Here is a 24,476-nt window from a genome sequence, read left to right on the forward strand (position 1 = left end):
TAATATAAATGAAAAGGCTAAACGTTGAAATATTTCATAAATCCATTCATTATGTATTTTCCAACCAAACACATTTTGTATTTACCGAGTAATGAGATACGCCTCCGAGATTACCCAGCACTGAGTATGGATGTTCGCCTTGCGTTCGGAAGGTCACAGCTCCATCCCCATACTCGGCAGTATGCTCGAACCCGTCGTTGGCGAGGCCACTTTGTGGATTATGTTCGTACCGTGCACCAGTGTGTGCCTTTCTTCCGCATCTTAACCATAAATCATACATTTAAGAAGAAGTGCGAAACTGACTTTTCAGTAAACAAATGTGCATTTTAACGTACAATTTTAAAAGTGTTTCTTAGAGAAACAAATGTGAGCCTGTATGTCATTAAAGAAAATAAAAGTTAAAATATGATCACACAAATATATCGAAGCTGACTGTATGGAGCTATATGTCAGCTGTTCAATGTACTTCGCATTCCCATTATACCCTCGAGATTTAGCCCACTGACAAACAAATAAGATTTTAGGGTTAACTGGTTGGTATTGGCACATATATAACATGAAAGAAAATCGTTGCGTTGTATATGTTTGTTTACAACCATTTAAATGTTAATTTTGTTATTTTAGCTAACACGTAACACACATACTATGAACTGTTATACGATACCATTTCAATATACGGTAACCCTACTTTATTAATACGATGACGATAACGACGACAATAATGACGATAGCTACAGTTCCACCAGCTCCTGCTCCGATGTACATGATTTGGGAGGCAGAAGCTTTGCCATCGTTGCTTTTATCGTCACCAATTTTAGGAGATGTCGTACTGAAAGTCGTGGAAGTTGGCATAAAAGAACTTGATGTTGTCTTTGTTGTTGCAGTTGTTGTTGTTAGAAATGACGTGGATGATGTGGTTGTTGTTGTTGTTGATGTAGATGATGAGGTTGTTGTTATATCTGCAACACAAATAAAATACATCTTACCATTAAACATAATATTGTTAAATAAATCAATACGGGGTGATTGAATTTCTAGACATTTTATAGAATTTTAACTGATGATAAAAATCTCACACTTTTTACCAGTTCATTATACTAAAACTTTCACACTTTTCTGAGTGTCCATGACGTACAATTGTTTCAAAAAGGGTAATGATCTGGTAGGAAGTCTTGTCGTAAAAGGAAAACTATAAAACATATGGAAATGCAATTAACTATATCACTATCCTATTATTGCTAAATACGTGCATAAACTAAGCTAAACAAGAGGGTTATGTGTGTTTTGCCGTTTTGTGTTTATAAAACTTCGAAATATCGATAATGTATCATACACGTAACATTTACGTCTTACCACTCGTGCACGTTTTTCCATCCGGAAGCAATTGCTCTCCGTCAGGGCATCCACACGTGAAGCTGTTCGGTGTTGGGTGACAGAACGTGCTGCAGCTTTTATTGTTACTACTGCATTGTGACTGGACTATAATATTCATTAATGATATGATATTATCCGAAATTGTTTATGTTTGTAGATATTAACTGTCTTAGTTATTATGTGACAATGTGCCAATTTCGTTCCGCTCGTGGTCACTGTTTATCAGAAAATTGAATAGAGCCCATATCCATACATTTGAACGGAATGGTTAACAAATCAGCATAATCGCTAATTTGTTTAAAAAAATTATACATGGTAAACTAGGTTGTACAATGAAGACACACACAAATTATATTCGTCATTTATGTGTATGAATGAAAATATTTATAAAACGTAACTGATTATGATACTGACAAAAACCAAAAAATATCGACTCCGCTATTTGTAAATTAGTTGATCGTAGGTGAATAAATACAATGAACTGTACACAAATTTCTTTAATTTAGTTTACAAAGCAAATTACTGCCGTTTTGTATGTTAAACAAATATTTTAGACAAGCTTACCATTTGTTGGGAGAAAGTTTGAAGAGTACAAAGAAATGGCATCCAATCTGCCGAGTTCTGCATTGTTTGCAAATTTAGCGGTGTCGTTCGAGTTTGTTTTGTGCAATCTAGTTATGTACCTGAAAGCAGACGATTGCAATACATTTTTGCAAGAAAAGTTTCATTTAAAAATCATTTCAATAAACGAGTATAGTGACAAAAGTAATTTACATCAATTAGTTTCGTGTACAATAACATATTGATATATCCAATGAAATTAAATGTGAAGATTTGTATTGCTTTCATTTTGCTAAGACTCACTCAATAAAATATATATAATTGTAAGAAGCATGTATATACGTAGTATCGGCCCTCTTAATGAATACATACGATTTGTGCAAGTGAGCAAATACAAAAACACGCATGCGTTATTCGTCAATCTATAGTTAAATGGATATTCTCGGACATAACTCGAACCCTGCATTCAAATCGGCATTGTTTTGACAAAATACTGGCTAGATTAAGCTCCCAGTGGTAATATGTATCATGTTCAGTGGTTATCATAATATCCTAATTGGTTGCTAAGATTTGTTACTATGTGCAAGTGTTTGTTCTAAAAATAGTATCTTAAAGGGACCGTCAACCAGATTGAAGAAAATAACAAAAGTTTTTAAATACCGTATTATTTCACAATTATTAGTTAATATTGATAAAAATATCACGACTGGTAAATTATATCACTTGAAAAAAGTTAATATTTTCAGTATATTTGGTAATAAAATTTCGCGTTGTGAAATCGAAAGTACATCGCGAAAATAGATGAAATAACGATATACACACTATAAATAACGCAATTAGATTGATCATTTTATATATAAAATATATACAATTCACTTCGCATGCACAATTTGCATTCCTGGGTTTACCACGTGACGATGATGATCAATTTACTTGCGTTATTTATAGTTACCTGGTACACATACCCAGTAAAATTTTAACCGAATATACTGAACATATTAAAACGTAATAACTTCTTTCAGTAATGTTATATACCAGTCTTGATATTTTTATCAATTTAAACTAATATTGTAAAAAATACGGTATTTTAAAACTTTTCATTTTTTCGTCAATCTGGTTGACGGTCCTTTTAATAGAAAAACGAAACTTTTTCTCATGATGTTCTAAGAATATTTTAATATTTTATTAAAAAATATTAACTATTTGATAAAGCTACTTTTGATCCATAAACACACTAACATAATTGTGTGTTACATTAACTTTCCAGCACTTTTCGTTCAAGTTATGAAACTATGAGGAAGGCCGATACTATGAGAATAAGGAACGTGACAATTAATATAAAACGTCGTGCGATGTAGTATGTCATAAAATGTTCCATATAATATTGCATGAGCAAAATAATCTTACACTTTATTCCAAGCAGTGTAATAGAGATAGTTGCCGAGAAGTTTAATGTCCATGAGTTGAGAGCCAGGGTCACTAAAGTACTGAACACACGTGTTCGCCTCATACCCACAGCGGTAGATTATGTTCTTTTTGCCATCGGTAACGTATAATACGCTTGCTGAAAAGGTCATTTAATTTTAAACAAAACATACTCTCTCTGAAAACAATTTTCTTCTATTTTATTTATCTGTTTACTACAGAGACCTTTCAGTATCAGAAATTAACCTAAACAGATGTTCGACCCATAAATTACAAATTGCGAAAAATGTACGCCATGAATATACGCTGATGATAAAAAGTGGATTAGATGCGTATTTATTTCAAAATAAGTATGTGTTTCTCAATTCATTACCAATTTACGATATATTTTGTCGTGTAAAAAAGCACAAGGCATATGCTTTACAATATTGTCATATATATTAGCATATAATCGATTGGTACTTTTCTTCTATCTCTGATGCCTATTAAAATAGAGATACTGTGGGCTTTTGGTACCGTGTAATATAAATGTTAACTAAGATTGGGGAGAACTTTTATGTCTGACCAGTAGTAATTGTCCCTATCTTTGCATACATTTGCCATTAGCGGCATATATTCCATTTATACAAATTTAACGAGAACAGCAAAATTAAACGTAGCAAGAAAGGAACTATTCAGATACGTGTTTTTCAGCATCCTAAAAGTAAATGTGTGTACATGCACTTTAATCTAAAAAAATATTATAGCAACATCATTATATAACTTAAACTTCAAATCACACATCAAGTGTGAAGAATAAAAAGAAAACGTAAATGTGATACCCGATCTGTCAATGGCAATCCCGTTAGGCCATACCATTGATGTATACAGTGCTACAATGTTGGTGCCGTCTGTATGGGCGCGTTTTAATACTGCAGGTGTTGTACCAAAGTCGGTCCAAAACAGATATCTAAATGGGATTGGGTTAAACGATTGGTTAACAGAAATGTCAAGTATTAATACAAATAAAACCATTTGCATACAAAACACAAACATTTATTGCAGCATCAATAGAACAAATGTTTTATAGCCAAAAGAAGCAAACACTCAACCGGAAATCATACATAAAAACTGAATCATAATTAAAATGTAGTTGTGAAAATAGTTTTGTTTGATGTTTATAATTTAATATGTTTCTCTGGCAGGACTGTTATTTAAAGACTACTTACGAATATGACGACAAAACCAAAATTGTTTCTTTATTATTGGAAAGAAAAGAAACATAACATGTAAAACATTTAGTTTAAGATATAGCCTATTATTTCACCGACAACATGTACAAATATAGTTTTTTGTGAAATTGTATGTCAAGATGTAGTATGATTTATCAATATAATGCAAATTCATCACAGCTGCTTTATCGTATATTTTATTCATGGATTTCTTAAGATCAGTTACATTAATCTGGTAATATCAATAAACGATGCTAATATCCGAAATATTTAAAGCAGATATACATTTTTTCTGACACTTACTTCATTTAATCATGTCAAAGGGAGTTGCAATTGTGTTGCTCATGTTAATATCAAACCAAGCGAAACATTGAATGTTAATTTAATTAGTATGCTTGCTTTGCAGTAAATGTTTCTTTACCTTTACAACTGTGTGGTTTTCGATAATTTGTGGATTAAATGTAAGGTTTGGTATGGCTTTCTTCCGATTTAACCCTCTTTTGGTTGTATTGACTGTTTTAAGGCGCCGATACCATTTTTAGGTCATATATCTTTTGATATATTTACATTTTATCTCTTTTTGTATGTATCAAACCTTTTATGAAGCGAATTATTCACTTGCCTTAACTAAATGACAAGCTTAAGTAAGAGGTTTTCTTCTGATGATGTTCTTGGAGTTTAATAAGGCCTATATATTTTAAAAGGAACTTCTTAATTGGTGTTATGTATTAATCATTACTTCTGTCTTGTTTTCGATACATGTTTGCATATGTCTACCCACCCTTTGCTAGGGTCAATTTCAATTGCCCTTGGATGAACACCTTCCAAGATCAATTTTCTATGGAAACCATTAGGAGACACAACTCCGATTCCGGTGAAACCTGTTTGCAACTGACTTGATGCCACAGCAGTGTAGTAAATGTTTCCCGTGCTGTAGTCAAGAGCCAGCCGGTCGGGGTGTGCGCGATACGCTCCTGTGGAGAAAGTGATATGCAAATAATTGTTATGAACTGGGAAATATTAAATCAAAATTAATGATTAATTCAAGTGTTGCAAAACACAACCTTTGGTTGAAATAACAGCGACAAGTTTTATATAAATCAGCTACAATAACCATGGGTCAAACTTAGGCTTTATAAGCTGAATTATTATCATGATAAATAGTTAAAAAGTGCCGTAAATAGCTAAACAGTTGCTATTCATTCTTCAATTAAAAAAGATCAGATGCAATATAAAAATCAATAATTGAGTTGGCAAAATATATTTAATGTATACATGCCAAATATCTGCAGAGGGTTTCAAAATCAAATCAAGTAATTTTAAAACCTTTAAAAATTATAATAGAAAGAGAAAGCTTAAGGGACATATGTTTCCGCAACTAGTAAACAGTATGTAGAGTGATATATATAGGATCTATCACGAGTTGTCATATCATACCGTATTTTATTAAACGAGTTCAGGAAAGTCGCTTACTAACGAATTTCCTGAACGAGTTTAATAAAATATGGTATGATATGACAACGTGTGTCAGATTTTTTTATCACATCTTTTTAAATGAGCAAATTAAATAAAAATGTACGCAAAAATAATGATAAATCCCGAATGATGTTTACATTTCGTGACGTCATTTGACGTTGCAACGTCATTTCAGCAAAATAACCAAATGCGATTGGTCAATAGACGAAAACTAAGCCAATGAACACGCTTAAAAGGTATATCACACATGTGTAAGTGGAAAATATATGTAATGGTTATATAACTTGGGAAACAGGGTATCGCATGTGATAAAAATAAATATTATTTTGTTTTGTTTTTATATTGCGATACCATTCGTTAGGTCTGGTTTTATACCTGTACATGGTTGTAAACCGCATTAAATTACATTTTCCGTTCCAATGTGATATTCCTTATTAAGATTCTTTGAGTTTAGGGGGGGTGTAAATGAGATTATTAGGAAACTTTTGCGCAGTTACACTATTTCAACTGTCTGTAACAGATATGAAACTGGAAATAATGACGTGCACTGATATACCATATAAGCGCAGATTCCAGAAAGGCATATTAGATCTTAAGTCGGGTCGAATCCTGGCAAACACCATAAATTCTAAAAACGCTTGTGCAGGAAAAACAGCCATGCAAACGCAAATTATCTAAAACCAAAGAGCAATACTTACCAACATCAAATAACACTGAATATCCAGTACCGTTGACATGTGCAGACTGAATATATTTCGATGTGGAATCACCCCAATATATTCTGTTCGTAATTGAATTGTAGAGTACTCCAGTAGGTGAATCGACGGTCGAACTATCAAGGGCGTTTACAGCGTTATTTATTAATGAAACTTGATATACTTTATCATGGGTCCAATCCGAAACATACATAACATTGTCCGACAGTGGTTCTGCAATACCAAAGTTTCTTTTAAACACATGTTTTTACATGAGCGTAGAAATCTAATAAAAACTATTTCATGTTGAAATTTAATTTTTGTATACACAACCTTATCAGCAGAGGTTTACGAAATCATTTATTTATAGAAATGCATGGCAGTTTGACTCGACTTTTTCCCCAAAGCATAACATTTGTTTTGTAATGATTTATAAAGATATCGGGCTTGTTAAATTCTCTTACTAGTGAGAATATCACATAAAATTTGATGTTTTCTTTCTTGTAGCGCCATAACTGACTGGGAAGCAAATTGTAGGATATCTGATATAGGCAAGTACCTGATGAACACGTTTTCTTGTTGCTTTCAAGAATGTAACCATAGCTACACTGACATATTCTGTTTCGACCAAGTGGAATACAGATGTGCTCACAGTCTCCATTATCAGCATCGCAAGGACCTTTTAAAAAGAAAACGTATGTAGATATGTCAAGATGTTTTTATATCGGATGCTATATGCTTAAACATTTTGTTACGCAATAAGTTAACTCTAATATTTCTGCGAAAAATGGAAAAGGTTTTTGAAGCTTTTAACCAACAAATGATGCTTTATACTTTTTGGGCGGATAAAGATAATGCAATAAACGCAAACATCATTTACCGGTCTCTTCTTGTTGTTCGGTTATATCAACAACGCCTATATCAGTAACTGCTACAAGAGTTGTAAGACTGTGAGTTGTGCTTCCTGAATTTGTAAAAGAAAGAACATCCAGCTTGTTGCCTGTGTCAGCCACAATAAGGTGATTCTGGAATTCAAAACTTGTGATGAGATACAGTCTGACAGTTTTTCATTGTATACCCAACTTCGCCGATTAACAAAAAACTTCGCCGAGAAACAATGTATTTGCAAACAACGTGGATATCGTCGTATAAATAAGTAAACATAGCAGTGTGTGACTAGTTTTATATTAATAATACAGAACTCTACTCTGTTGTCATATTTTGCTTTTGGTTTAATGAAGTTAAAATCGTCCTTTTTAAAATTGTGGCATGAATAGTATTTATCATATTTATATATTGTGGAAATTAGGGCACTCGTACGATACAATATAGACACGCAAATTCACCTTGTATGAATGAAGTTTTAGAGGCAAAATAGAGTTAGCAACCCCAACGTCTACTGATGTCAGTTTAGTTCCATCTAACTGCACTGATTTTAAAGTGTTTCCGTCAATGAAATACATACTGAAAATATACGTATACAAATATTATTACGACAAAGTGCTTGACAAATGATCGAGTTAAAATGAATGATTTTAACAACAAATGAGTGAATAATCAGTCTATGATAGAGTATATATACGATGATAAAAAATAACAATGAATTGCACAACTATTGTTGTTTGATAATTAGTTATTTTAGAAATACGCCAGTTTTCGTTTTCAAGACAACCATGATATTTTATGATTTTTAAAATTACAGTTTTCTGCCTTCGCAATGTGTTTTGCAATTTTCAAACGCATTTGTGGGTGGTCATTGAACACGCATTTATTAGAATGCATATTATGGGTATAAAGAAAACAGCTCATTCACAAACCTTTGGGAAGCTGCATCAATAGTCAGGTCTCGAGGTTCGGACAAGTACGTCCCGCTTATAATCGTCTGAATATCGGTTCCATGGACATGAGCCTTCTTGATCTGATAGTCTCCTAATCTCCCATTTATCCATACCATTGTACTAAAACAGGTACCAACTTCCATAAATATCAAAAGCAGAATTTTCTAAGTGTTTGTGTTTTCTAAGAAGTTGAATTCGCAGTTTGTTTGTACTACAGAAATGTCGTTTCATAAGTATGCATTTTTTTAAGTATGTATGCCTAGTTTAGTTGGATTTGCTTTCCGAAGAATCGTTTCGATACTTTTGTATGTCATTGTTTGCGTGTTTTTTTACGTTCTTACCTTTGCAACGGAAGGATGTTCAATGCCTTTGGATTATCCAACCCACTTGAAATAAGCATATGTAGGTTCCTCGTTGTTTGAGAGAAAACATGTATTTTCCCATTTCCAGATTGTTGTCCTTGGCACCAATAAACGTTCTTGTCACCCCAATCTATTGCTAGTCCTGATTGCAAATGTACATGTATGTATTATTTTAATGTCTAAATAGCTTGAAAGTATAGAAAGAAATAGTAGAGTATTTATTAAGACCTATTGACAGGTTACGATGTTTGCAGCGTACGGTAAAATTACAGTTAGAAGCCCGGGGATGATTTAAAATGTATTTTACGCTGATTTTTACAGTATAATTCATCGTAAGCTGCTCGGAACTCTTAAAGAAAAAACAGTGCAACACGAAATTTTTGACATATAAGTGACACACAACCTCAATATTAGACGACATTCGATGGCTTATATGTATGGCGTGTCAAACGTTGCAAAATTTAATGTTTCCATACGTATGTGGTATATTTGAATATATATTTTCTATATAAGCCCGTTAAAATATTTCCCAGGATGCAAATTATAGGACATATATATGAAAATTTTACAACAAACATATGAAATCATTGCACACACATATGAAAGTTTAGAACACACAAATATTTTGAAAATTATTCCACACAAATATCAGAATTATACCACATATATATCAAAATATTGCATACATATATGGACTGTTCGAACATATATATGAAAATATCGAACATAAATATGAAATTATACAACATATATTTGTTTTGCAATACATATATCGGATTTTACCATATATATGAATTAATATAACATATATATGCAACTTTACCACACTCAAATGGAAATATACAATAAATATATACAAATATACCACATACATATGAAAACATTGAATTATGCAACGTTTGACACGCCGTATATATGGGCCACTTATATGTAGTTTTGCTAATCTCTTACTTTGATTTCTGCTGTTTGCAACTGATCTTCAGTAAAATCTTGATTTACAAAATGAAGCTATTCCTGGGTTAGGGGGTTCACTTTTACTGAGAGTACATACGTATGATAGTACCTGCCATATTTCAATCAGCGGTAGAGTGGGAATGGTTGTAGAAATGATGTCATGACCAATACAACCAATTTGTTTCTATGTTTCTACCAACTGCTCTAGTCGATCCATTCATTTTGTGTTTTCTAAAGAATGTTCTTATTATAGTTGTATCGTGCAGGACATACATGTTATTACTTTATTCGTTCATATGTTTGAGCTACCAGTCTTTTGACTCGTCTGTTAACGATCTCTAAAGCTGTTGAGATTTTCAATGCAATATTTATATATTGAGGTTGTGTGTCACTTATATGTCAATTGCCAAAATAGACAGTCACTGTTTTGGCTGTGTAACACACTTTTATTTTATGCTTTCCGGTAATTTATAGAGAAATATCAGTGAATTAAAACTGATTCACTGTTTCAAACAGTGAATCAGTGGCAACACAAATGGCAACACGATATATTAATTTTAGTACATGTGCATCACTTTTCTAAACATGACACAGTGTAGTACTAAATTAACATTTGTAAGTGTGTGTATTTTTAAATTTTATATTGCTAACGATACCAGTCACGTTCTCTGTTGCTGATGTAACAAGCTGCTTTGTGTGAACGCCATCTAATGTCATGGCATAGATGTCATTGCCGTCCGCAAATATAATCGTCCGATCGTGGGAATCTACATAAAAAAGTAACTTTGAAGATGCATTGCAGTTTCAATCGTTTTACAATGATATTGGTATTCCACAAATAACCATTTTGTTAAGCCATCTTAACTAATAACTTGAGTTGTAAAATAAACGCACTTAACTTTTCTAACGCCGTTTAGTCACTTACCGACTGTTAGCCAATTAATATTCGCGCCAGCGTTAGAGAAACATGTTTTATTCGTCTGTATGTATTCTCCTTCGTCATGGATCCCTCTTATATCAGCAGCACATATTGTGTCAGATGTAGCCCAGACTAAGGCACGATGCAGAGATCCTGTAGATTCTGCAAACCCATAAAGATATCCACACATGCACGAATTGTATAATATGTATCTTACCACTTTCTAAAAAAAACATCGTTAATTGTATTATTAACAGGTTCATACTAAAAATAATAGTGTAGTTAATAGTGTAAAATTGAATATTTTACGACGAGTGTCACTAAAGTTTACCATACTTTGACTGCATGGTAATTTGGCATTGTCGGAAGACAGTAAACACTGTTTTCGTTAGATTAATTTAATGTGTTTCAAAATAAATGTATCTCAAAAGACGGAGTTATTTATTTTTTATTCTAAATTACAATCATCTTAAATAATTTTCCAATATGCGAATACTCATGCAATACAAGTGAATATAACAATTTACAGTTGTTTTGACCTTACGATTAGTTGTGTTCCGAATAAAATTTATTTTACGTCTGCGAAACGGACGCCATTTTGATGTTCATGTAGTTAGAAAGTATTGTTTTGAAAACAAGTCAAACCGTACCAACACACGTGCGTCCATCCGAACTCAAGACAAAGCCCTCCTGACATAGACACGTGGGTCCTGTCGATTCGCTCACGCAAATGCTTTTACATGGATTGCTTGAACAGTGATCTACATCGGGAAGTGGCAATGATAGCATAGACACAATATTTGAAATGTTATTCATTTAAAATGGTGCCGTTTGAAAGAATAGTTCTAGTACAACATACTTAGATTTGTTCTGCAGCAGGATTTAACTAAAATCATTACAAATTTACATTAGAAGGAAACTAACAGTGTGCTGATGAAATAAATGCGGTGTGACACTGAATATTAATGGTTTACTATATAAAACATTACTGTTAAGAACTTTATATGGAGTCAGGAAAGGGCATACAGGAAATAATGTGCTGAAAACGGAGTGATCACATAATCACACTGTCTTAAAAACTATCAAATTGAATAAACCAAGTCATGCCATGAAATTATTTTTTTACCTGTTATCGTAGGCTGTGGTGCATAAAATGCTACACAAAATATATGCGAATTGGTAGATCGAATGAGCGGCACGTTTTTGTCGTCTACGCCAGTATTCTTGTTAAAAAGACGCACTATTCCTCCCAAGCTTGGATCAAAATCTGTTACAAATACAACGTCCTGAAATATCGCACACCACACATGTAACAGAATGAGATTAAAACGACAAGAGAATGACAATAGAACAATTCGACCTGTCCTTATATGTTAATTGTATATTGCTGCCTTGTGAAATGTGTTACAGTCCTTATAATCATTTAAGTTGATATTTATTGTAAGTGAACGAAATGATATTGCAAATTAAACGTTAATGATACGTACGGTAAAAACTGTTATATCAAAAAATGTAGTGTGCGACAATCTTTTAATAATGGCGCGTTCGGTCCCATCTAACTTTGATCTTTCCACTGTGTCGCGTATGGAGTCAACCCAGTAAAGCATTGATGATGCAATGTCGACGTCTAAAGCTATTGGATAAGCTATGCCCTGAGACAAAATGGCTTTACGACTGTTTCCAGAAAGGGTGGAACGCTCAATCTTTGGTAACGATCCAACATCGCTCCAAAACAAATATCTACATTGGAAAGATTCACTTAATGTTCGAACTATGTTCGAAAGAGTAGGAACACAGTTTTTACAAAGGGTAAACAAGGCTTATTCAATATTTTAATATAAAAACGGGGATATCATTTTGGGGTATACTGTAATTCACAGGTCATTTTTTGTAGTGTGGTTTCCAATTTGTTTGATTCAATTGTTCTTTAAGAAGAAATATTTTGGCTTATGCATCATATTCAATAACATAAAATGATGTTCCTAATTTTTAATCTGTTAAAACGAAAATATATCTCTGGAGTTTACAGGGTTAATTCGTGTATGATTTACAGTCAAACATAATAAAACACATATGATATCTTTAAAATTTCATTACGATAATGTAATAAACAACTAGCCAAAAGTCAACTTACTTGTGAATGGGATCAACAGCAATTCCAGTTGGTTGTTCTAAATTATCGTAAACTAAGATTTTGTAATTACTACTGTTTTGAATAGACTGAATTACGAGCCATCTAAACGTTGGGTCTGTCCAGTAAAGATTTTTGGAATTCCAATCTACAGCTATCTTTACTTGTCCTCTAGAAAGTCCGGAATGTAGAAGCGTTAATGTCAAATTTGGATATCCGGCCTCAGGATTAAAATTGAGCATTTCGAGACTCGCTGTGTTGCGGTTATAAATGTACAGTTGTTTCCTTGTGTAATCAACGTCAAGGCTCATCGGTTGATCCAGGAGGTTTTCGTAATTAATTTTCTGTACACTATTTACGTGAATGGTGGTGTTACCAGCATCTGTCTCAATCGGTATTGAGAAAAAGTGAGTCCCTTCATCACCACCCATAATGGATCCAAGAACCAAAATTCCTTCTGACAAAGCATCTGCAAAAATGTTACACAAACATTTAAAAAAGCAATTAATGAGAACTCAACAAATTGTCATGTTGCTATTAAAGCAATTCTTTCCTTTCCGGTGTCATCACGACTTATTTATGCTCGTCTCACATGCCAAATGCAGTAATTGTATTTTCGGTTTGAGCCTTACTCCCTGCACAAATTTGTAATTTTAATATTTTTTAAAGTCGTTCTATATTGTGTTCGTCTGACAGTAAATAATTTATCATTTGAGTATAACTACTGTTAACCTATATTATGTAATCCAAATAACATCGAGGATGAATTTCACTTATATCTTAAATGTCCGTATTATAATAAGGTTAGGAATGCATTAATTTCAAAATATTATAGAATACAAATTATACAAGTTCATTTTCAAGAAAATAAGGTCATATTATGTAAATAATGATTCACTTGTAAAACTGTACGCACAGCATTGCGTGATCACTCTGTATTAACTCCATCCTTGTGACATTCTTACGAAATATGTTCACGAAATTTGTTTATTTCCTGTTTATTTAGATTAACTGTTCTTTAAAAGTGTGCGTGCTTAATGTGTACTTCAACGCATGCCTTCATTTTATGTGTGTTTACGATGATGAGATTCACATGCTTAGGTCGAAAATAAACTAGTCTGTTCTGCTCTGTTTTGATGTTCTGTTCTGTTTACTATAACCACTCATTGCATAACATACGGTGAAGACATGACAGAATATATACTCATTATTTTAATTTCGAGGTTTCAACTACATTTTAGAAAAATACACTATTGGAAGTAATATTGCATGCGATACATTAAGAAACGTGTGTAATAATTGATAGCATACGTCGTTTTCTATAAACAGTACATAATCGAATCATTATTTAGTGTTTTTGAAAAGTTCATTTGCTTTGTTAATACATGCCATTTTGCCATATTGTAGCATCACATTTTCGTTCTTGAACATATAATGATCAATCCATTATTATTAAGGGTATTTATGAATCACATAAACGGAAATAATGTTCAAAATATTATTGAAGCCTAAACTATATTTACCTGTGTTAACATTACACGCATACTCATGCCTATATAAGTCTGCTTGTGTTAACATTACACACATAGTCATGCCTGTATAAGTCCGCGTGTGTTAACATTACACACATAGTCATGCCTGTATAAGTCCGCGCTTATAGTGTGAATGCTTTATACACACATACTCATGCCTGTATAAGTCCGCGCTTATAGTGTGAATGCTTTAAAATTTATTTATTCTCATTAGACCATCGTTTGTTTCCACAAGGAAAAATATTTTTTGCCCGGCCTTCTGAGATCGTCAGAATACACACAGTCACACGGAAAGCGCTTTTGAAAGTTTAAATTGTTCCATTCTATTTGGAAGAATGTTTTACGAACGTTTATGAATTATTCATAACGTTTTACTCTTAACAAATACATTCGTTTTGCGAAATACATGAGATATTTGCATAAAGAGCAATATTAAAATATATAAGTTTACCCTTTCATAAAGCATTAAGGCGGTTTGAAGTACGTTTTTGCTTGGAAACAATAAACATTGCGCAACAGTCGTTTTATGACGTTGTAAAGGTCAACCCGTCTTCTCGTGTCGTTGTTCGGCATCAAAATATGTGATCATATCACTTTGCATATGGTAACTCATCTTTTTTTTCCTCCAAAGTTTATTCGCAAAAGGTAAGTGTGAAATACTTTTTCTGTGCTGATCTGATTTGATGGAAACGTTGCTTTTTTTTATCCCGTTGGGCTTATTTTGGTACATACACAATATTCTACGCATCAACTATGAAATTGCGATTAAGTTTTATTGCACTTAAATTGATGTGGCGAGTCACATCTTTGAAATAAAAATTACTTCTGACATGGTTGTTGTCTCTAACTGTAAAACGATTTTAGCAAATAGTATACTTAGACATATAAAACATATATTATTAACAAACAATAATGAACTTAGCAATTTAATTTACGTGCGTATTAAAGTCAAGACTACTACTTGTATCTAAGCTCTTGTAAGTGTTATAGCACTTTCATAATTTGCAAATCGTTATCATGTGTGGTGTGAATCTATAACCAACTTAAATAATTGAATTCTGTACAAGTTTTATTGATATAAATTTTAACGAGCACGTACTTAGTATAAAATCTTTGTGAATAGAAAAAGGTTGTACATAAAATGTGAACATTGCATCGGATGAAAATATGCGAAATGATTAAATAAAGACGCATGATGTGAATTTTCGCTTAAAAAATATACCACTGTTAACAAAAAGTTCAAATCAATAAAAAACTAACAATAACAAACATTTAAGATAAACTTACAAGTTGAAAAAAAAGTGGAATATTTTTGTTTTCGTATTCCAAACAGGAATACTCCATTCTTTTTCTTTAAACAATTAGCATTGAAAATAATAAAATCTTACATTTTATACGTGTCAAGTAGGATGAACGCTTAGAATTCAAACCATATTGACCAGTTGAGTGTTATTATTAACATTTGGGATTTTCCGCGCACGCGTACTTACTGTTTCGCAAAAGCATTGGTTACATATGGATTTAGGCTTGTGTCTAGTCAAGAAATCGATTAAAAAAATTAAAATAAACATAATATAACCTAAATAATATTTATAAGATATCAAATTTAGTACCAATATTGTATATTGATAAATTTAATTGCACCCAATATTGTATATTGATAAATTTAATTGCACGTTATAAAAAGACAGGTTAATAATTAGCATCAGAGTAAAGGTGGTCTGAAGACTAGACACCGACAATTCCACAAAACAAAGCTATACATTAAAAGTATCAATAATGATAAATTACTCAACCAAATGGCTGCTAAATACTTCTACCAAGATAAAACATGTAGGTATTATAAAAAAAAATTATTGACCAGTGTTTCGTGCCATCTAAGGTTTATGACCCTATTTTGTTGGTTAGTCTGAGCAATATCGGATAAAAACATGGACCTATTCTGTTTGTGTAGGGACCTGATAAGAACGAGACAGTCGCTTTGTGCCGAAAACAAGACTCACGTAAACACCGGAATACAAATGCTCAAACGAGTTTAGGATCGATCCAAACTATCAAATCGAAGTAGTTAACTTACTCACGAAAAATAATTAAATGTGTTAGAGTGTTTGTTTTCTCAGAAAAATATCATAACAGTCAGTTATTATATGTTCTGTGCACGGAATTGATATTTTTCATTCGTTTTTGTTTTTAGTACATTAACTTAAGTTTATTCTGAAAGTTGTTCGATTTTTTAGTTTGTTTTCATATAGAAAAATTATCTCTAATATGTTTTGATGTGTGGTCGCGAAGATGTATGGATTTTTAAGTAACTACATAATACCGAGAACGAACAGCGTTGTTCAGTACGTATTTCAATCTAAGTAAAACCAATTTAAAACAACAGCATACTCGTTTTAAATGCGTTTTCTCTTACCCTAATGTTTTATGCAGACATCAATGTGTAAAATAAGTTTTAATGTATTAAATTATTGTGCACACACACTATGATGATGTTAGCTATTTCTATATGCGGTTATATGAACACAACGCTTTTTTGCAGGTTCGCGTGTCGTTACTCGTCAACTGGTCTAGGTAAACACAGAACATCAATTTGCAACAAAATTAAAGTATCGTGTGCTATTTTGGCGTAAATATGAATTTAAGAGCTGTTTGCAAACATTCAATAACACCAAGATATTGAAAATTGCTATTAACTATACACAAAAAATCACAACTGGCTAAAACACCACAATTGGTAGCTTAAGTGTGTTTTTAATCATTGTTCTGAATTAGTCCTCATAAAAACATATTGTGGTTTAATTGACGACAATATTTAAGAAGATTCTTATAAAACTATAAAAAAAATCTGTAAAGTTTTAAGTCATTTATTATTCGTTTTTAGTATAATTAGTGTTAGCGATAGTATAATTAGTGTTAGCGATAATTATCAATTGAGCATTACTGTTATCCTAATATAATGACATGATGAAGTGTCCGTAAGTATAACTTTAAAAACAAAATGCAAATATTCACTACTACTAACCCATCATACAGCTCAAAATGACCTAATCAACATAACCATGCAGTAAAAAATCTGTGTTTGGCTTGAGTCTACAATTCAAATTCCTACGGTTGTTCTTATCCTAACCTTCGACTACAAAATTAGAACACATTGACAATAATGCGATACGTCCACATTTCAATTAAAGCATTGTTTGTAATATCGATATACAGTCGTGAATGTATGGCTGCACGTCTCAATACGGACGTTTAAAAACACGACAATCGATAAGCAAAGCACTGTGACTCGGTAAACAATTGGTGAATAGAACTTGATATCCAGCGGGTTGATATTAAGCTGTAACGGTGCCAGAAAGTTACTAATCATATGTTTTTAACAAATGTATTCTGTTATTTTTGAAAGACATTACGATTTTCAAAAATATTCAAACATGCGTTAAAATTATTGTTAGCTAATAAGATCTTCCGGAAATATTGGGTTGTATTAACATCACATGTCAAAACATTGTCACACAATATTAAATATTAAATATTTGAAAGGTTGAATATATATTCGTAAAGGCTTTCAAGTAATATTACCATAACGAATTAACGAGAACAATTAAAAAAAACATTCCCTTGTGGTAATAGCATAATGTCAGGCAAAATTTTATATTATCGCCTATTTACTCTAATAATGGCATTATTTTGATCCTATTTAGCCATAACTAGCATGATGACTATTTGTATACAAAATTAAGATCCTTGCTGAATATTGCATGATAAATGCACTCTCAAATGTTCAGTGAGTTTTTATGTCCCTAAAAGACATTGGCAATGTGATTAAAAAAAAATGACTGATGATGTAACATATATATATATATATATATATATATATATATATATATATATATATATATATATATATATATATATATATATATATATATATGTATATATATATATATATATATATATATATATATATGCGACACAAACATAATTGGATAGTTTGAATACTACATTCAGTTCGAACAATTGATTTAATAAAGAGTGTTGTTAGTTTAATTTTTTGTATTACTAAAAAATTCTGGGTTAAATAAAATATGAGGCTTCACAAAAAACAGGCCTTGGAAAGTGGACAAACATTCTCGTACCAAGACCACAAGCAAAGCTTTAAATATTTAATACATTTAGTTTTTAGCATGCTGTTACTAATTCTTTATTAAGTTTTAATAAATACGTAAAGTTATCGAGGCTTAAAAAACATGAATCACACGGTATTGGAAATCATTCTGTTATAATTCTTATTAATAGACCGGTAGCTTTATTTGCCACTTTTTCTACATCATTACGACCCTTTTTTTGCAACCAAACCTTTACAGCGATGTTTTAATAAATATATAATTTGAACAAAAAGGTACTTACCCGAAACACAGACTTTATAAATAGTAAAAACAGTCATAATACTTCGGAGAGTCCACATTTCAGTCACGAGTTGATCGTTCGATCGACATGCAGTCAAGTAATTTTCGGCAACTTCTCAATACGGAAGTTTTGCAACTGTGTAGTTTAAATCCGCAGTTCCGTGCCTAGGTATTGTTTTTCGATAGCTGTAATAGATTTAAACATATTGCATTCATCTGCACCAATCTATTTTAAATTAAGATCTATTCAGCAGAGGTATAGGGTTTTATTAAGTTTAAATCTTAAAATATTTACGCCCGATGGCTGGTGACGATTGTTTGACACGAAACAAATATTAAAATATCCGTTTTTTATTAAATTCGATCAAAGAGTCTAATAACTTATATTTATTAAATACACTCTTATACACGAATTAATGTTAAGTGAAACAATCCGTCAAATTAAAACATTGATTTTAATTTGACATGCACTGACTTTTTATTTGGACGAAAGCTTAACTACCAACGTGAGAACTACATTTACGTTCAAATGGCCTCTTGCACCATACTTCAATACTTTATACTTCAATTTCACCCTTGAAACGTTGAAAAGTTGATCAGTATAAATGTTGTTTCGGTAAAAAATATCAACTTACCGAAGTATATTTAACAAGGAGTACACCATATACTGAAACAACTAACTGAAGCTGAAGCACATGCAAATTCTAGAAAAATCAAGAAATAAAAAAACTTCCAGATACAATCAGAAATCATAAATTTCCTGTATTATGTGACAACCTTCAAGCATTACCTCTTCCAAAGTTAAATCAATATTCTCTGTATTATTGTAGAAAACTAAATAAAAGCACCTAATAAAGTGAATTCAATAATCTTGCAGTCTTACAATTGTGCAGGAAATAAGATAAATCGGTATATTTTTGCCTTAGTTTAGGAGAATTTACACAAGTTAAGATTTGAACAATGTAGCTCTTGTAAAGTGGTCATATGGAATGTATCAATTTTATGAATATTAAAAGACATTTTTACAGTACATTGTATATGCTGTTACTAAAAAAATGCACTAAACTTACCTCTCAGCGCATTGGAATGTTAATGAAGGAAAGGTGACTCTTCAGGGCTTAAAACGGAGATATTTTAAGGATAGGATTTGAACAGTTACTTCCCTTCAATCTGATATAGAGCAAGTGTCTACATTATGATAACTGATTGTAAGTTTATAATAGGTTAGAAGTATATATTATCACCAATAATCATCTTATCATGGTATGCCATGATGGTTGAATATTCTTTCTAGTTGGTTAACTGTTTGTGCAATAATGTCTCAATTCACAATGTTGGATAATACCCGAAACGGCACCGGATCATATCAGAAATATATTGACTGTTTTGAGGTAACTGTGTTCTTTTATTTCAATATTCTCTTTTTTACGTTAACATTTTTCACCATACCAATATTCCACGGAACAACTAACACATTCATTCAGTTAATTGTAGACTCGTGTTCAGTAACAAAAACGTCGTGGGAACCTATATTGTCCAACAGTTTATGCACAAAACATGAGGAAACGGAAGTAAAATGCAGCTATTGGTCCATATTAACAATAAATTTCAAATTTCGGAGCTAGTTTCCTGATGAAAACGGCAACATAATTATTGTTAAATCATTGCCATGATGAGACGATTTAGTTTGTAAAAAAAACCATCTATTTTATGTGTCGATTGTTGGCACTGGATAATGCATGAAGTAGGAACCGGATAATAACCGAGACTAATGAATTTAAGTACATGTAAAGCACGTTTAAAGAATGTATTGGATTCTGCTGATATGGTCATCATTTTAAGAATTTCTTGATTTTATATTGTTAAATGAAATGGGTCTGTTACTTCTCGTCCTTAAGCCCTGACCACTGTCTTAACGCATGAAAGATGTCTTGACCCTACACTGAAAAAGATTATAAAAACTAGGCATTTAAGGTTACACATGGTATTGGTTCTTAACAAATCTGATGTAGCACGCGTTCTATTGTTGAACGACCGATTCAGCAATAATATTTATAAGATACAAGAACCCGTTGGTTGTTTAAATATAAAATGTATATACACGAATCGATAACAATTTGAAGAAAGTTTAAAGACCAATTCAGCACTGTTCATTGAAAAATATGATTGTTGTATAATTAGTCTTTTTTTTAACCATTTTTGTTTACTTTTGTGTGATAATAATTATGATTGATTATTATATTTAATATTACGGGAAATAAGTTTTGTGTTACCTACGGTTTAGATTTAGAGATATTTCCCCAATCGTGATAGCTCCCTTGTTTACAACTCTTCAAGTGCACGTAAAGTTAGGTATTTGTCGTATTTGGATTAATTCATTATCAACATTTATAGCTAGTATCTCTTTTATTTGTACACGATGTATGTTTAACATAAAAAAGTTTTCATGTCATAATGCACTCATTACTGCATTATTTTTGTTTCAGACTTCAGTGCCCTACCATCTGACTTTGAAGTTCGAGATAGAATATGGTAAGTATAGTCTCAGTTGATAAGTTAATTAAATGGACTTATGTCTAGTGTTCGATATTTCTTGGATTGGATATAGCAGTTAACTGAGTAATTGTACAATTTCTGAGTATCATTAACTTTAAACTTTATTGGAACAATTTATCCTGCTTTGATTAACTACTATGCCCATGGCATGTGTAAAGTAACCACGGAGGAAAAGTGTGCCAGCTGATAGGCTCAAACCCATGACGTCGGAACACTAGCACATGTCAATTGCTATAATTATGATAATTTATTTCAGAATGCCACGACCGACCGATGTTTTTTTCGGGTTTGAAACTGCAGTGACTGAAGAGGAGCAGGAGCGTTGTGTGTTTTTATCAGTAACTGTTCCCCCTAGTAATGAAGACAGATACAATGTTGAGTCTGGAGTGGATAATTTATTTTTTAAGGTCGACTACAACAATCATGAAGATAAAAAAGCTACCAAGCAACCATTAGATAGCTTTTTACATGTAGAATGTTCATTTAAAAATGTTGTCGACAATAATAATTATATGAGTGCAAAATATGTGACAACAAATATAGGACAAAACTGGCTACAAACGATACTTAGAAAGCCACATATTTGGAAGGTATTTGTTTTAGCTTGTAATAACATTTTTTTGCATCAAATTTTTAGGTTTGTTGTAGATACCAAAAAACATAATTATAATTTTTGTTGTGTATTGTTATTGTTTATAGATTTTGTTGAAGTCTGTCAAGGCCAATGGTACTGAAATTATAGAGATTTAACTGTAGTTCAATAATGTTTGGAAATATGTAATTGATTATGTGCATGTGGGTAGACCGAATCATTTATCACTCTTATGAAAATAGTGAAGCTGTGCCGACATTGGTATAAAGTGTACTACTTATTGGAATCCTGTATTTGTCGAGTTCCATTATTATTTTCTTAATACTGTTAGTAGACAGTGTTTATATCAATAAAAAATATATCAACATAAATAGATGATATCCCGTATCTTGTCATGTTTACAATGTACAAAATTGTTAACATTTCAGACATCTTTTAATGTTATGTAATACAATTAAAATCACAATCTTATGAAATATTTTAATATCTAAATTTTCATTTTTACTTATTTAATAATTTTAATTAATCCTAATTTATTAAGTTTTAATTAATTTCAATTAACAAAATTTTAAAATAACTATTGCATATTGTTTAAAATAACTATTGCATATTGTTAGAAATGCTTAATTTAATGTAAGGAATTGTGCAGTCCATATTACGCATTAAGCCCCGATATTAAACAACACTACATAGGTATATTTTTGTGCTAGGTGAGCTACAAATTCTTACATGTTGAAAACTACCTTGATGTACTATAAAAAACAGCTTAGTCAGCTAAGAGAGCAAGTAGCACATTCCAATCTAAATATTGTTCCTAAATTTGGAACATTAAAGTGAACACTCGAAGCTTCGAGAAAGTTCCATGACTAAGGGTTAACAGTTTTGACCCGAACAAATATAAAAAAAGTAGGTGAATAAGCGTATCACGTGAGACCACGTGAGATCACGTGGAAACGTATTTGGAAAAGTCTGATCAAATTTCAAAAAATTACCACTGAAAGAATATTTAAGAGAATACTGTGCGCGATTCAAGCACTGTATTTTCTGGAATCTTTCAGGTGAGATGTTACTACTTATTTAATTTCAAACCTAAATTATTGATTGCTGCAAATAAATATATTCATACTCTTAAGTTATTGTTTGCTACTTTAATTTGTTTCAGTTACATTCAATGTAGGGTATTTAGGAAAGTTGTTTGGCTGCACAATATCCGAATAAATATATATTGTGTATTTATGATAATTGCTGTGTTATAAGTACCATATTAGTAAAACTAATAGTACTGTTTTCTCATAAATAAATAATTTCTTTATTTAGTGATTTGATAAAACAATGTTAATGCCTGAAAACTGTTAGTGAAATTGAATAATATAATGTGTGATTTATTCATATATAACAAGAATCAATATCGTAACATATGTACGTATAAATCATAAATAATGTTTGTGCATGCACAAATATATTTTGTTTTAATAAATAAGCACTGTGTTTTCTGGATATCTTTCAGAGAATAAAATGGGCTGTTTACACTACCGACTTATTTATTTATTTACACTTATCATAAATCAAAGAATGCTAGCGCTTAACGCTCATTCTCAGAAGTCAAAGAATGGTAGCATTTAATACTAATTGAAATTGAAATATGGCAGAAACAATATTCGTTAAGACCATAAATCGAAGAATGAATGGAACTATTAATTACTTAGAACTAAATAATGTATCGTACGTAAATGAAGATCCAGTTACCCATTATATTAAAAACAAATGATGAAAACCTCAATGAACATAAAATTTTAAGAAAAGCACGTACGATAGTTAAATGACATAATTTTAAAATTAATGTTATGAACTCTCAAATATTTTAATAAACGCGTATTCATTTCTCTATATATTTAATTAATTTTAGAAAATATTTGAAACAAAGATTTGATTTAATTTAAAAAAAGAGTTTCACTACTTGGCAAAAGCCTATGATTTGAGGTAAAGTTTAACATTATGGAATTTGATTTGTACAAAATATGTTGAAATTTTGTAGTTATACGTTTAAAACGTGTCTGTCTATTACTTTAATAAAAGACACATTCTTGAAGTGTTTGTAAAGTAATGAACTTTTGGTGTAAACCAATTACCATGCAAGCATGAATGAACCAAAACCATTGTACTGAATACAATTGTTTATTACAGTGTCAAACATAGTTCGTTCTATTTCGTGTTGAACAGTTTGGTCTCCTAATGTGGTAGTTGCAGGTTCGAACACTGAATCAACCTAATTAAGTTAGCTTCAATGTCTCTTTTTAGGTTGACAGAATAAAATTGACACTATCCTATTGTCCTGCAATGTTATGCCTATACGAGTGGTTGGCGGCAGAATCTTCGATTCATTACATTTGTGATGGCAGCGTATTGGCAAACAGTCCCTTGCGACTTCATTCGGTTTACTT

At 31.7% G+C, this 24,476-nt stretch overlaps 1 protein-coding gene across 1 annotated transcript; it reads right to left on the reverse strand.

Moving 5' to 3' along the window:
* Positions 1-684: 684 nt before the first annotated feature.
* LOC127846029 (low-density lipoprotein receptor-related protein 4-like) lies at positions 685-13,409 on the reverse strand. The gene is made up of 14 exons (XM_052377207.1): positions 12,950-13,409; positions 12,303-12,555; positions 11,942-12,101; positions 11,466-11,576; positions 10,822-10,977; positions 10,553-10,663; positions 7,302-7,421; positions 6,746-6,976; positions 5,353-5,545; positions 4,182-4,309; positions 3,343-3,499; positions 1,939-2,057; positions 1,354-1,479; positions 685-959 (listed from the first exon to the last, which is right to left on the reverse strand). The coding sequence occupies exons 1-14, from the start codon at positions 13,375-13,377 to the stop codon at positions 685-687; spliced, it is 2,568 nt and encodes an 855-aa protein (XP_052233167.1). The 5' UTR covers positions 13,378-13,409.
* Positions 13,410-24,476: the final 11,067 nt, after the last annotated feature.

The sequence above is a fragment of the Dreissena polymorpha genome, chromosome 9 (genome assembly GCF_020536995.1).
Source record: "Dreissena polymorpha isolate Duluth1 chromosome 9, UMN_Dpol_1.0, whole genome shotgun sequence".
NCBI classification, from domain to species: Eukaryota; Metazoa; Mollusca; class Bivalvia; order Myida; family Dreissenidae; genus Dreissena; species Dreissena polymorpha.